Source organism: Solanum dulcamara, chromosome 8 (assembly GCF_947179165.1).
Source record: "Solanum dulcamara chromosome 8, daSolDulc1.2, whole genome shotgun sequence".
Taxonomy (NCBI): Eukaryota; Viridiplantae; Streptophyta; class Magnoliopsida; order Solanales; family Solanaceae; genus Solanum; species Solanum dulcamara.
In genome coordinates this window covers 78,767,058-78,778,864 of record NC_077244.1, presented here as the reverse complement: position 1 = coordinate 78,778,864, position 11,807 = coordinate 78,767,058, and the positions used below count along the sequence as shown (strand labels likewise).

Sequence of the window (11,807 nt, the reverse complement as noted above, 5' to 3'; positions counted from 1 at the left end):
CCATTCTACTTTAAGTAGAGCGCTGAGAAGCCCATGTCTTTTCTCCAAGATTAAAAACAGTTTATATATCTCTAATCAATAAACCCTCTTTATTTACGAAAATATATATATTTTTAATTATCCATTTAATGTTAATTATTTATTCTTCAAATTTACTGAGACTAAAGAAAACTCAATTGAGATTAATATTTAAACAGAATTATCACTATTTACAATTTTTTCTCCATAAAAGGAAAGAATTTAATTAGTTGAACTTGTAACATTATGAGCTGGCTTAAAAAGAATTCTAAGTACGCTTATTTATATATGCTAATCAATATACTCACTATATTTACAGACAATAATTTTTTTATTTTTACTTGTCCACTTAGCATTATTTACTTATTGTCCACCTTGAGACTAAAGAAACTCAACTGAGATAAATATTTCAACAAAATTATCACTACATATGAAATTTTCTCCATTAAAAAAATAAGTTTGATTAATTTGAACTTATAATATTATGGGCCAGCTTTAAAAAATCTAAGTTTTATCTGTAACCTCTTATGGTAACTCCTAAACATATACATTTTTTTATTTTAATCTTAATAAGATATTTCAATTCTATAAACAACATCATAACTTTTTACGGTGACTTTGATAAGTTGATTATTCAAATTAAAAAGAAAATCCCTAAAGTTTGTGATTTGTCTTATACATGTATCCGTTTGCCTATTGATCCATAAGTGCCCCTTTAAATATATAATTAACACATTCATGCCACTAAGCCACTAAAAAAATCTACATGACTTTGGTTGTATCAGCCAAACCAAATCATTTTTTCATAGCAGAAATTTGTTCGTGAAAGGGATATATTTAAGATGATATATAACGATGATTAACGGATAGGCTAAATAAATTGATATTCCTTTTAACTTATCAATAAATATTATTTAATATTAAAATTATGACATATTTCAATTAAACACTTAAATATAAAATAAATATTCATTATAAAATATATGTATCACTGCATGCTGCAGTTAACAATAGTTGGTAGGGTGTGCAAAACTAAATCCATCGATAAATTGAATCGAAAAAAAATGTTATTGATTTTTGCTATTAGGTTAACGGTTATTTAATTATTTTATAATAAAAATTATTGAGTTATTGATTCGATATTGATTTTTTGGAAAATGGCCAAAACTATCCTTTAACTATTCGAAATAGAGCACACGTACCTTAAACTATATTCTAGCTCAAAAATACCCTTCACTTCATACTATTTGCTCACTTCTATCCCTCTATTTGACGGAATGAAATGTGACATTTCGTGTGTATTAATTTACGCCACATAAGATCTCCATATAAACACCCCACCATACCTCATCAATTAAAAGACCCAAACCCATCCTTGACTCCCGTAATTATAGTTTTCTGGACTCCCATAGTTATAACTGCCACAATTAATTTGCAGCAATTTTAAGTAACTCCAGTACCAATTTGCGGCAATCAGATACCCCTGCTTGTTGACCTAGCTTTAGAAAGAACACTTCAACTGATTCTCAAGCATCTATTGATCACGTTGAACGTACGATTATGTTGTTCTACAACTCGCTCTAGGCCCGACCACACTCATCTTCTTCCTAGAAAAGCACCTGCTTGATCAGGCAGCCCATTTACTTAATTGCCATTTTGAAAAATTAAACCTATCAACCTTTGTTAGCAATGTCTATTGGATGAAAACTATAATTTAGCAAATTAAATAGTCAATTAATAGTTTGCTTAAAAACTAATACAAATTAATTGTAGCGGTCATAACTATGGAAGTCAAGAAAACCATAATTCGAGAGTGAAGAATGGGTTTGAGTCTTTTAATGTGTGGATTTAGGTCTTTTAATTGATGTGGTCGGGTGGGATGGGATGAGGTGCTTACGTGGAGATCGTACATGGCGTAAATTAATACACATGGGATGACACATTTCATTCGGTCAAACGGAGGGGTAGAAGTGAGTCAATAGTATGACGAGGTATTTTTGAGCCAATAGTATGAAGGGAAGGTTATTTTTGAGCCAGAATATACTTTAAGGGTATATGTGTTTTATTTTAAATATTTGAAGGGTAATTTTGGCCCTTTTCTGTTGATTTTTTAATATTGGTTATTGGATAAACTCATAACCCATTAAGACTATAGTAATTTACTATTTTAATTTTACTCATACATAAGTATCAAACAAAAGATATTAATATATTCACTATATCAAATTATCCGTACCCTGCACAATTCATGGTTCACACTATTTCACAGTTCACATTATATTTAACTTTAAGCCTTGGTATTACTTTAGGTTCATAATATCAAATTTAAAGAAATAAGAATGACGACGACTACGATTTGCAACGATAACAAGGATTAGGCGATGACTAGGGTTGTGAATTGTGAGTATTCACAACAAAAACGTCTGATTTGTTTGTTTTGTTGTATGCCTGTATTGCATTAAATTTGTTGGAGAGTCGAATATTTATTTTGAAAATATGTTTTTATTACTTAAACTGAAAATCAAACCATTAAAAATCAAAAATCGATAAATCAAAATCAATAACAAATATCTTATTGGTTTTATTTTTTAGTGTATTTAAAAATTGATAAACCGAACTGATAACACTTAAAATCGAACTGAACCTATCGATACACCCCTAATGGTTGGTCCAAGTTAGAAGCAAAGTCATCCTAATTCCTTATTTCTTCTCTCAAATACAAGGAGAAAACAACATTAAACACTTTTCTATTGTAAAAAAAAATAACTCACTAAAGAGTACACTCAACACTATAATATTTATTTTGATTTATAATTCTTATTGTGTTCTTACTTTTTTGAATTTTATTTTGTGGAATGATCTAAATAAAGACAAGAAACCAAAAACACATAAAATACATATTTTTCTGTTAAAATTTTTTAAAGAAGGGCAACAATTTTTGAAACGTATAATATAAGCGTTTTGTTATTGAACATCCTTTTTGACTTTCTTGCATCTTAGAATCTCGAATCCCAGAAGAATACCAATAATCCTAAAGGGATCCTTAACCTGCACCCTCGGACATGGCTTCTTCTTTTACCCATCATTCCACGCTTCCTTTTTTTTTTTTGGTCCTTTAAAATGCTATTTTTTACTTGATTGTAACTCTACCCAAGATCAAGAATGAAACTTTTTTATGGAATCACTGCTTTCTCCTTCATTTTATGGGTTGTGGCATCTGCTTCCTTTTCCTTTGATAATTTTCATCAACCGTAAGCATTTTTATTTTTTACTTTGATTTGCTCTGTTCCTTATAATCTTCTTGAAGTGCATTATTCAGCTTTCTTTATGTTACTCACTCTTTTTAACTTTTCACAGATTAAATAGCATTTTGGTAGATTCTACTTATCTTTTGCTTAAAAGACCACAAGATTTAATTTTTTCTTCATTCAAGTTAAAATCAACAAACAAATTGAAACAGAAAAAGTATAAAACTTGGTGTGATGCTCTTTTTTATTCATAAGCTTTTTAAATATGTGCGCTTAGTGAGTTGGTATAAACATAGGAAAGAAATCAATGGTATTCAAGGTCTACTATATATATATACATAAAAAGAAAATACTAATTTTACCCATATTTAATATAATTTATCGACGAATGAACCCCCTTACTACCCTGGCTCCACCTCTGGGTATCAACTGTCAAGTTTAAATTGACTGCTAATGATTAAGATATTGTAAATCTCCGCCAAATGTCGTTGCTGTCAAATTTTAGCAAAGGGGTGTATTTTTACTATATTGCACCTAGTGGCGAAGCTAGAATTTTTACAAAGGGGTAGTAAACATACGAAGAAGCCGAAGGAGTTCAACATCTATTATATATATATATTCTATACCTGGCTCCGCCCCTGACTGGACCTTAACAGAACATAAGGTCAAGTCTATTTGGTGTTGTCGTGTGGTTATCCACTAAACGATATCAGCATCTGCTAGAGAAGGACGGTATGTTGGTCCGTGGCTATTTTTTGTTCATTGTGTGCTGTAGAGATAGTAAATGTTGGTTGTAGGAGGAAATGTTGATGTTGTCTCATCAAACTTCATTTAGTCTTGTGTGTCAGCCTTTTTTTAATATATTTTTGCTTCATGCCTCGTATGATGTTTCTAGATATTGCTATTTTGTTCTATTTGACAGGTTTCCTATTGTAGAGCCTGATTCTGGTCACACTAAACTTCGCCTTGCAAGAGGAGTAGAGGCAATAGGGAGGATAACAACACCCATCGCAGCTGTTGCTGTACGTCTTGCATTAATATGTAGTATTTCGACCTGCAGCTTGTTTACCAAAATAAAAATTATTATGTGACAAAAAGATCTTTGAAATTTGAGACTTCTTGATATTATTTGGTGATTTGATTTATTAAATAAGTTTGGTACTGGTTCAATATGTTTATTTTGATGCATTTTGTTAAACAGCTACACTTGTTATCTAAATTTCCTGTTGCAACTCTCTTTTTGTATTATAACATTGATGCTAGAATTTGACCAGGTGATTGGTCCATATCGTTCAGGAAAATCGTTCCTCCTTAATCAACTTCTTTCCCTTCCTTGTAATGAAGGTGAATCCTCTAGACTTGCTATTTCAGTTCGCAATTGTGCTTTTACTTGTTAGGTTGCTTTTAATTGCCAGTGCAAGGCTTTCATGCATTTACATAAGCAATTGATTTTGGGAGCTCTACGATTACAGGTTTTGGTGTTGGGCATATGCGTGATACTAAGACAAAAGGTGTGTATGCAAGATTTTGCTGGGGCTATCGGTACTTAGGAGATGTAGACATTATTTTACATTCCGTTTAATTTCACTCTTCTTCCAGGAATATGGGTTTGGGGTACTCCAATAGAGTTGGACATTAATGGAGTTAAAACTTCTGCTTTCTACCTTGACACTGAAGGTTTTGAAAGTATTGGAAAGTCAAATGTATACGATGACCGGTAATATGGAAGTCCTGAGAGATATTATTTCTACAATCATTTTTTTTTAAAGAACATTTCCACAATAATATGTGACTAATCATGTTTCTTTATTCTTCGTTGTTCAGGATTTTTTCCCTTGCAACCGTTCTGAGTTCCGTGCTTATATATAATCTACCTGAGATGGTTTGTTACTCTGTTTATGACTTTTACTCTCTTAATTTTTGATTGTTTATGTTAAACCTGTTATATTATAGTATTCACAACGTATGTCTTTTAGTTTTTCACGTTCTATTGCAACAGAAAAACGAATTAGCTTTTGGTTATCATGAATGCTGAGTGATTGAATAAGGATAGATCATGATAGAAATGCGAGTTGTTTTTGTTGAGAACAGTTAATAAATAGAAGTACTGTTGCATTTGGCAATATATAAATTGGTTGAGTTAGATATGCATTTCTTTGTTATAAAGAGTGTGTTAGCTAATGCAAAATCATATCTGCTACTATTGTCCAAAATGTTCTAATCATGATTCATGTAATCCACATGATCGGCAAGCACATGCAATAGTTAGCACAAGAATCGATTGTGCTAAGCAGTTATATATTCTTGTCTAATAAATAGATTGAACACTGGTAACTTATCCTAATATGGTTCAGGTTGTGACTTTATGGGCAGCAGCTTATATACTGGCATATTGGCCTACAAGCAAGACCAACTTCCTTAATGGTGTTTTGTGCATTTGTTTTATGTTTTAGATCCGTGAAGCTGACATATCACGACTCTCATTTGCCGTTGAACTTGCTGAAGAGTTCTATGGAAGGTCCAGTTCTAACCAGTCGTTTCAAAAATTTCTAGTTTCACATATAACTTTTTTGTTTCTAAGTTATTCACAGCCTCTTTTCTTTTCTGACTCTGTTGTGTCATCCATGTTTATCGCTCTCCCTGGAACCCAGAGTGAAGGTAAGCATTTATCTTTGATTAATTTTTCACCTCAACAAAAAGGGACAAAGAAATGAAGGATGAAACAGATCCTTAACAAGAAAAGTGGCATCCTTATGGTGTGGTTGTTGTGTAGGGGCAAGACGTTTCTTTCGAACCAGCAAAACTCCTATGGCTTATTCAGCGTGATTTTCTACGTAAGTAGAGAAAATAATGTCATATATGTTTATAACTGCATTAATTAATGCGAATGTCGCGTATTTATGGAATACAGCCTCTGATTGCAGAAATTACCTAAAACTTAAAACATATGTCTAGGTACTAATATAATTGTATCCAATTACATGGTACGTTTGTTACAGTGTATGGTCATTTTTCCTCTGACTGGCTCCAAGGTGTCTTTTTAAAGTCTTCATTTATTTCTCTTGGAATCTATCTAAGCTTGTATTATTAACAGAAGGAAAATCTGTGCAAGAAATGGTCAACGAAGCTCTACGACGAGTCCCTAATAGTGATGGTTGGTTAACTTATCTTAATTTGCATGTATAGTAACTTTAGAATCTATTGAATAGTTAATTATGTTTTACTCTTTTTGTTTCTGCAGGTGACAAAAATATTGATAAGGTACTTTTTAAAGGCCGCATTATTCAAATTATAAAAAAAAAACTTGCATAAATAGATATATATTATATGTTGTGGTTCATTATATCAGGTGAATCAGATTCGAGATTCATTAGCTGTAATGGGCGACAATAGCACAGCCTTCAGCTTACCACAAGTATGACTTACCTTTGCTATACATCAATCTTTTCTTCTTGATTTTGAAATGCTGCAATGACAATAGTTGACTTGGATTTGCTTCGATATCTTCTTCTTCATTGTTACTGCAAAAACAAAATGGTCCTCAAATCTTATACTCTGACCTCGAAAAGCTTCCTCTATAATTGTGAGCATGTACATTTGACACCCAGTCTCTTCCTCGAAAAGCTTCCTCTATATAGACGCAAGTTGAGGATATTGTAGCAAACTTGATTTCTTGTCAGATAAGCATGCATAATTCCTATTAGAACGCTCAGAATGATGCTTCAACACTCTTAGCTCTTCTGCAGCCTCATCTTCAGCGTACGAAGCTTTGTGACATGAATGATGTTGAACTGGATCCTGATTATGTCAAGAAGAGGCAGCAATTGAAAGAAGTTGTTGCATCTATCATTCGTCCAAAGATTGTGCAGGGTAAATTTCTCAATGGGAAGGAGTTCGTATTGTTCCTTGAGCAGGTGTTCAAGTCTCTTATCTGTTAACTTATTCCTGGTTTTAGTTTAACCTGCTTTTGGAGAGAACTGATGAGATTGCTTAATCTTTTTCTCTTTAATGGTAAATTGGTATTAGATACTTGACGCCTTGAATCAAGGAGAGATACCATCTACGGGCTCCCTTGTGGAGGTTTTCAACAAGGGTATTCTAGAGCAGTGTTTCAAACTGTACACCGAGCAGATGGCTAACGTGGTTTTACCAATGCAAGGGGAGTCTTTGCAGAAATCTCATGAAGAACAGAGAGATACAGCAATGAAAGTTTTTGATGAACAGCATTTTGGTCGTCGCCGTGCAAGGAAATCAGTTGATCAATTGGAAGTGGAGATTGGAAAGGTTAAAAATTTACAGTAGCAAGCATGGTTTTAATTATGCATTTCTTTGCTTAATTCCATGTATTTACAGGTGTATAACAATATCAAGTTGGAAAACGAATATCAGTCTTCAAAGCTATGTGAGGCGTTGTATACTAGATGCGAGGACAAAATGGACGAACTTCAGGCCCTCAGACTTCCTTCAATGGCCAAATTCAACGCTGGCTTCCTCCAATGCAACCATAGTTTTGAAAGAGGATGCGTTGGACCTTGTAAAAGCAACTATGAACAACGGATGACGAAGGTTTTCGCGCACTTCCTTGCTTTTTTTTTTATCATAAAGATGTTTCTTAGCCTAGTGAGTGAAGAAAATAGAAACATAATCAATTCAGTAGGATGTACAACTGAATCCAGAAAGTGAACCAAGGATGCAAACTTTACCATCTGTAGAGAATCTAGAGGTGCAGTAACTTTATAGTTGACTGCAATCTTGATCCTTACAGAAGACAAAAAGTCACCTCATCAATGAAATTTTTAGTATTACTATCTTCAGTTGTTGTTTCCTACTCTAAACAGTGTATTTTGTCTGTATCTTTTAATTTATGCAGATGTTAGGGAAGTCAAAATCTTTATTCATTAAGGAATATAATCAGAGACTGTTCAATTGGCTGGTGGTGTTCTCACTTGTCATGGTGGTGTTAGGGCGGTTCGTTATGAAGTTCTTTCTAGTCGAGATTGGTGCATGGATACTCTTTATTTTCTTAGAAACGTATACGAGGATGTTTTGGTCTGCTGAGTCGCTTTACTACAATCCCGTCTGGCATTCTTTTCTGGCAACTTGGGAAACACTAGTGTATAATCCTATTCTTGATCTGGACAGGTAACATAAAGTCTTTACCTTTTTTTCTAGCAACTTGGGAAACACTTTTTAGTTTTATACTTGGAAATGATTACATTCTAAAAGTTTCATTTGTTTGCTCTGCTGCAGATGGGCAATTCCCATTTGTGTGATAGCTGCAATATTTGTGTTTTATTGGCGATGTTACGAGAGAATGCAACGTAGTCCTAGGTGGCCGTTACCTGTGTACAGCAATCGTAAAGATGAGAGTAATTGAATGGTTTTCATTTTTATTACAAAGTTGGAGGCAGAGCTAGAGTGGGTTTTGAAGGTTCAAGATATCCCAGCTATAATATGTATGTACATATATACAAAAAAAAAAAGAAATATACTTTATACTATACATAACTGTATGGAGTATTGGCAGACCTCAGCAGGTCATGAACTTTGTTGTCACAGTTGAAGATGTTGTAATTCTATTACTATAGTTTTCCTTTGCATTTGTCAACCAGAATAAACATGTTTTTGAACCTTCTCCCTAAATTTAAAATTTCAAAGTGGATATTCCTGAATCTCAATAAATACTCACTATTTCCGTATATGAACGCTATCGGAAATATGATATTTTGACAAAAAAAGTCGAAATTCGTATTTTTAAATAGTGTTTATATTAGTTTTGATTGTTGATATAGCTAATTAGCATAGACATACAATGCCATATTGATCTCTTACGATATTCCCAACTAGATTGTTCCAAATTTTGTATTTTAAGATATTAAAATTTTAAACTCATAAACTTCAAATTTCACCTCATTATCATGTCTTTTGAATCCTGAAATACCATATATTTTTCCTATCAATAGTTTGGAGTTAGCTAGTTAGATAGCCAATAAGCATCTTTAAAAGCTTAAAGTGGATAAGAGGAATGATTTCTGATTTGATATTTTATTTTAAGTTTTGAGAGAAATTATGCAGAATCTACTTAAAATCTTAAAATTTGGTTCAACAAAACTATTTGATAAATCATAAGTTAAACTTTGATAATTTCTTGTTTACCTATAAGGGAAACATATTCTTAAATTTGCATAATCTAGCTTAATTACCTTATTTGCACCTTTGAAATTTTAGAGGGTCATTCGAACATATGCCACCAATTTTAAAATTGTATTTTATTTTTGTCCCTTAAAATGGTGTCTTTAATTTTTGTTCTTGGCATTAATTTATATATTTGTAGTATAAAATAATACAAGTTATGTCTTACAAGGCATAATAAATTATGTCACTTATTCCTACAACACTTATGTTGTTAGAGAAATAAGTTCAGTTCATAATGTTCTCTAAACTTATGTCTTGCGAAATAAGGTCATATATAGAAATACTTTATCCCATGATTTTTTATTAAATGAGCATCAAAGACAAAAGTGGAAGACTATTTAATTTGAAGACAAAAGTTGAAGACTATTTTATTTGAAGACAAAAATTAAAGATTAAAAACCACTCCAAAAGATGGACAATCTATATAAGAATTGGGCTCATAAAATCTTGAGGAACAAGAATCTATAATATATCAACTAATTTGTGAAATAATTCGAATATAGCCTTTGTTTTGTCATAAAAAATAAAATTGGTGGCCAAATTTATTGTCAATCATAAAGCATGATATATTCATAAACGGATTCAAAACTAAAGCAACTAATTATTGATACTAAATAAGAACATGAAATTAAGATCGAATTTAGCAAATTCAGCTTATAACTCTATAGATTTTGGCTATTACAATCGAATCAAAGAAGATTTTCTTGTTTAAACATATCCAACATTTCTTGTTCAGAGGATAAATTGTAGACATCTTGACTTAAAGTCTTTATGTCTTTAATGATTGCTGGTGGACCACTTACAATCGCTATTTCGCCCAACTTCTTAGATCGTTCTTCATTCTGGAGACTGGTGAAAGGAATTTTTTTTTCCAAGCAGAGATAATTGTTCCAAAAGCCATAGTCATCTCCGAAATCCAACTGCACTTGTTCAGCAGCAGCAGTTTTTCGAAAATTACTAGTTGTTACCTGCACATCCTTCGATGGCAACGCATCAGCAAAAGTGTTTTTTGTTGAATCCATTGGAAGAGGAGCAGTCTTGAAAGGGGGGTGGGATTTTTTGTAGAACAACACAACACCTGTCTTGCTATCCCTAACAGCTTCTAAAGGTGTCTCCATGACAACTTTGTGTATTGAACTAGATCTATTTTTTGTGTGTATATATATTAGTGGAATTTGTGTTAAGCGCAAAAAGCCTAATAAATGTATTACCATTTTAGTCAATCTTTGACTTGATTCACTTACTTTGGTTAGTCTGAAGCATGTTAATCATTATTTTTCCATATATGATATATTTAATTTGGATCACACTGCTCTTATTTGAGATAAACACTCCTGGTAGGATTTAGCCTAATGAATTTATTACCATTTTAGTCAATCTTTGACTCAATCTACTTACTCTGATCAGTTTGAAGTATGTTAAGCATTATTTGTCCATATATGATATATTTAATTTGGATTACACTGCTCTTATTTTAGATAAACACCCCTAGTATAATTTTTCTCTCCTTAAATTATTATCGGCTCAAAAATGAATCTGTTCATACCCAATATTGTTGTAATTTTGAAATGGAATTAATACAAAATTTAAGTATTAAAATCGGATACAAGCACAATCTTTTTTACATTATTTATACATAAATTTTTTTTATAGCTATATAGTAATATAACTCTTTAACTAAAAATTTTGACTGAGCCACCTAACCGTGAATATTACTTAGATAGAGTAAATGAGTTTCTTTTAAAGACAAAAAAATGAATTTGATGGTTAATAAATATAACTTGAGTGACCATTTAGACAATCAATTGATCAAGTGTTTGTTAAAGAATAAAAGAAGAAACGAATGCATGCATAAGCAAACCCCTAAAAATCATTAAGCTAGAGGCTGATCATGAAGGAAAAAAAGTACGTAGTCTTTACAAATATCGATACAATTCCATGGACTTATAAATCTCATAAATAAGTCTCATTTAAATTCAGTGTTTGTATAAGTCAACTCAACTTTCCTTGGATTTGAAAGCCTTTTCCCTCCAAATTCATTGTTCAGATTTCCAACTAAGTATTGAAGTATCATGTTCATATAAGCATTCCTGAATTTGTTCCTTAACTTCAAAGGTGAAAAAAATTAGCATCATGTTTATGTAAACATTTTTGAATTTGTTCCATAAGTTCAATGAAAAAAAAAATCTTCAATTTCTTTAATCCTTCGGATACTTATTCTTTTTTTTTTGGCTCCTCTTCATTATTAGGAAGATAAAAAACTCAGCAATCTTTTTTTACTGTTTCTCTAGTATTCAATTTAGCAATTAACCATCAATATAATATGAAAAAAATTATGGAACAAGT

The 11,807-nt window shown here is 32.0% G+C and overlaps 1 protein-coding gene across 2 annotated transcripts; it reads left to right on the top strand.

The window, feature by feature from the left end:
• Positions 1-3,020: 3,020 nt before the first annotated feature.
• LOC129899563 (uncharacterized) lies at positions 3,021-8,884 on the top strand. Of its 2 annotated transcripts, XM_055974570.1 has the most exons (17): positions 3,021-3,269; positions 4,189-4,288; positions 4,541-4,610; positions 4,739-4,777; positions 4,866-4,983; positions 5,091-5,148; positions 5,720-5,784; positions 5,918-5,924; positions 6,040-6,100; positions 6,361-6,420; positions 6,508-6,527; positions 6,616-6,681; positions 7,013-7,180; positions 7,293-7,550; positions 7,620-7,832; positions 8,137-8,408; positions 8,517-8,884. In XM_055974570.1, exons 1-17 carry the CDS (start codon positions 3,181-3,183, stop codon positions 8,641-8,643), a joined length of 1,791 nt encoding a protein of 596 aa, XP_055830545.1. In that variant the 5' UTR covers positions 3,021-3,180; the 3' UTR covers positions 8,644-8,884. The 2 variants fall into 2 exon arrangements, with proteins under 2 accessions (XP_055830545.1, XP_055830546.1); XM_055974571.1 differs by lacking the exon at positions 3,021-3,269 and having other exon boundaries at positions 4,210-4,288; positions 4,563-4,610.
• Positions 8,885-11,807: the final 2,923 nt, after the last annotated feature.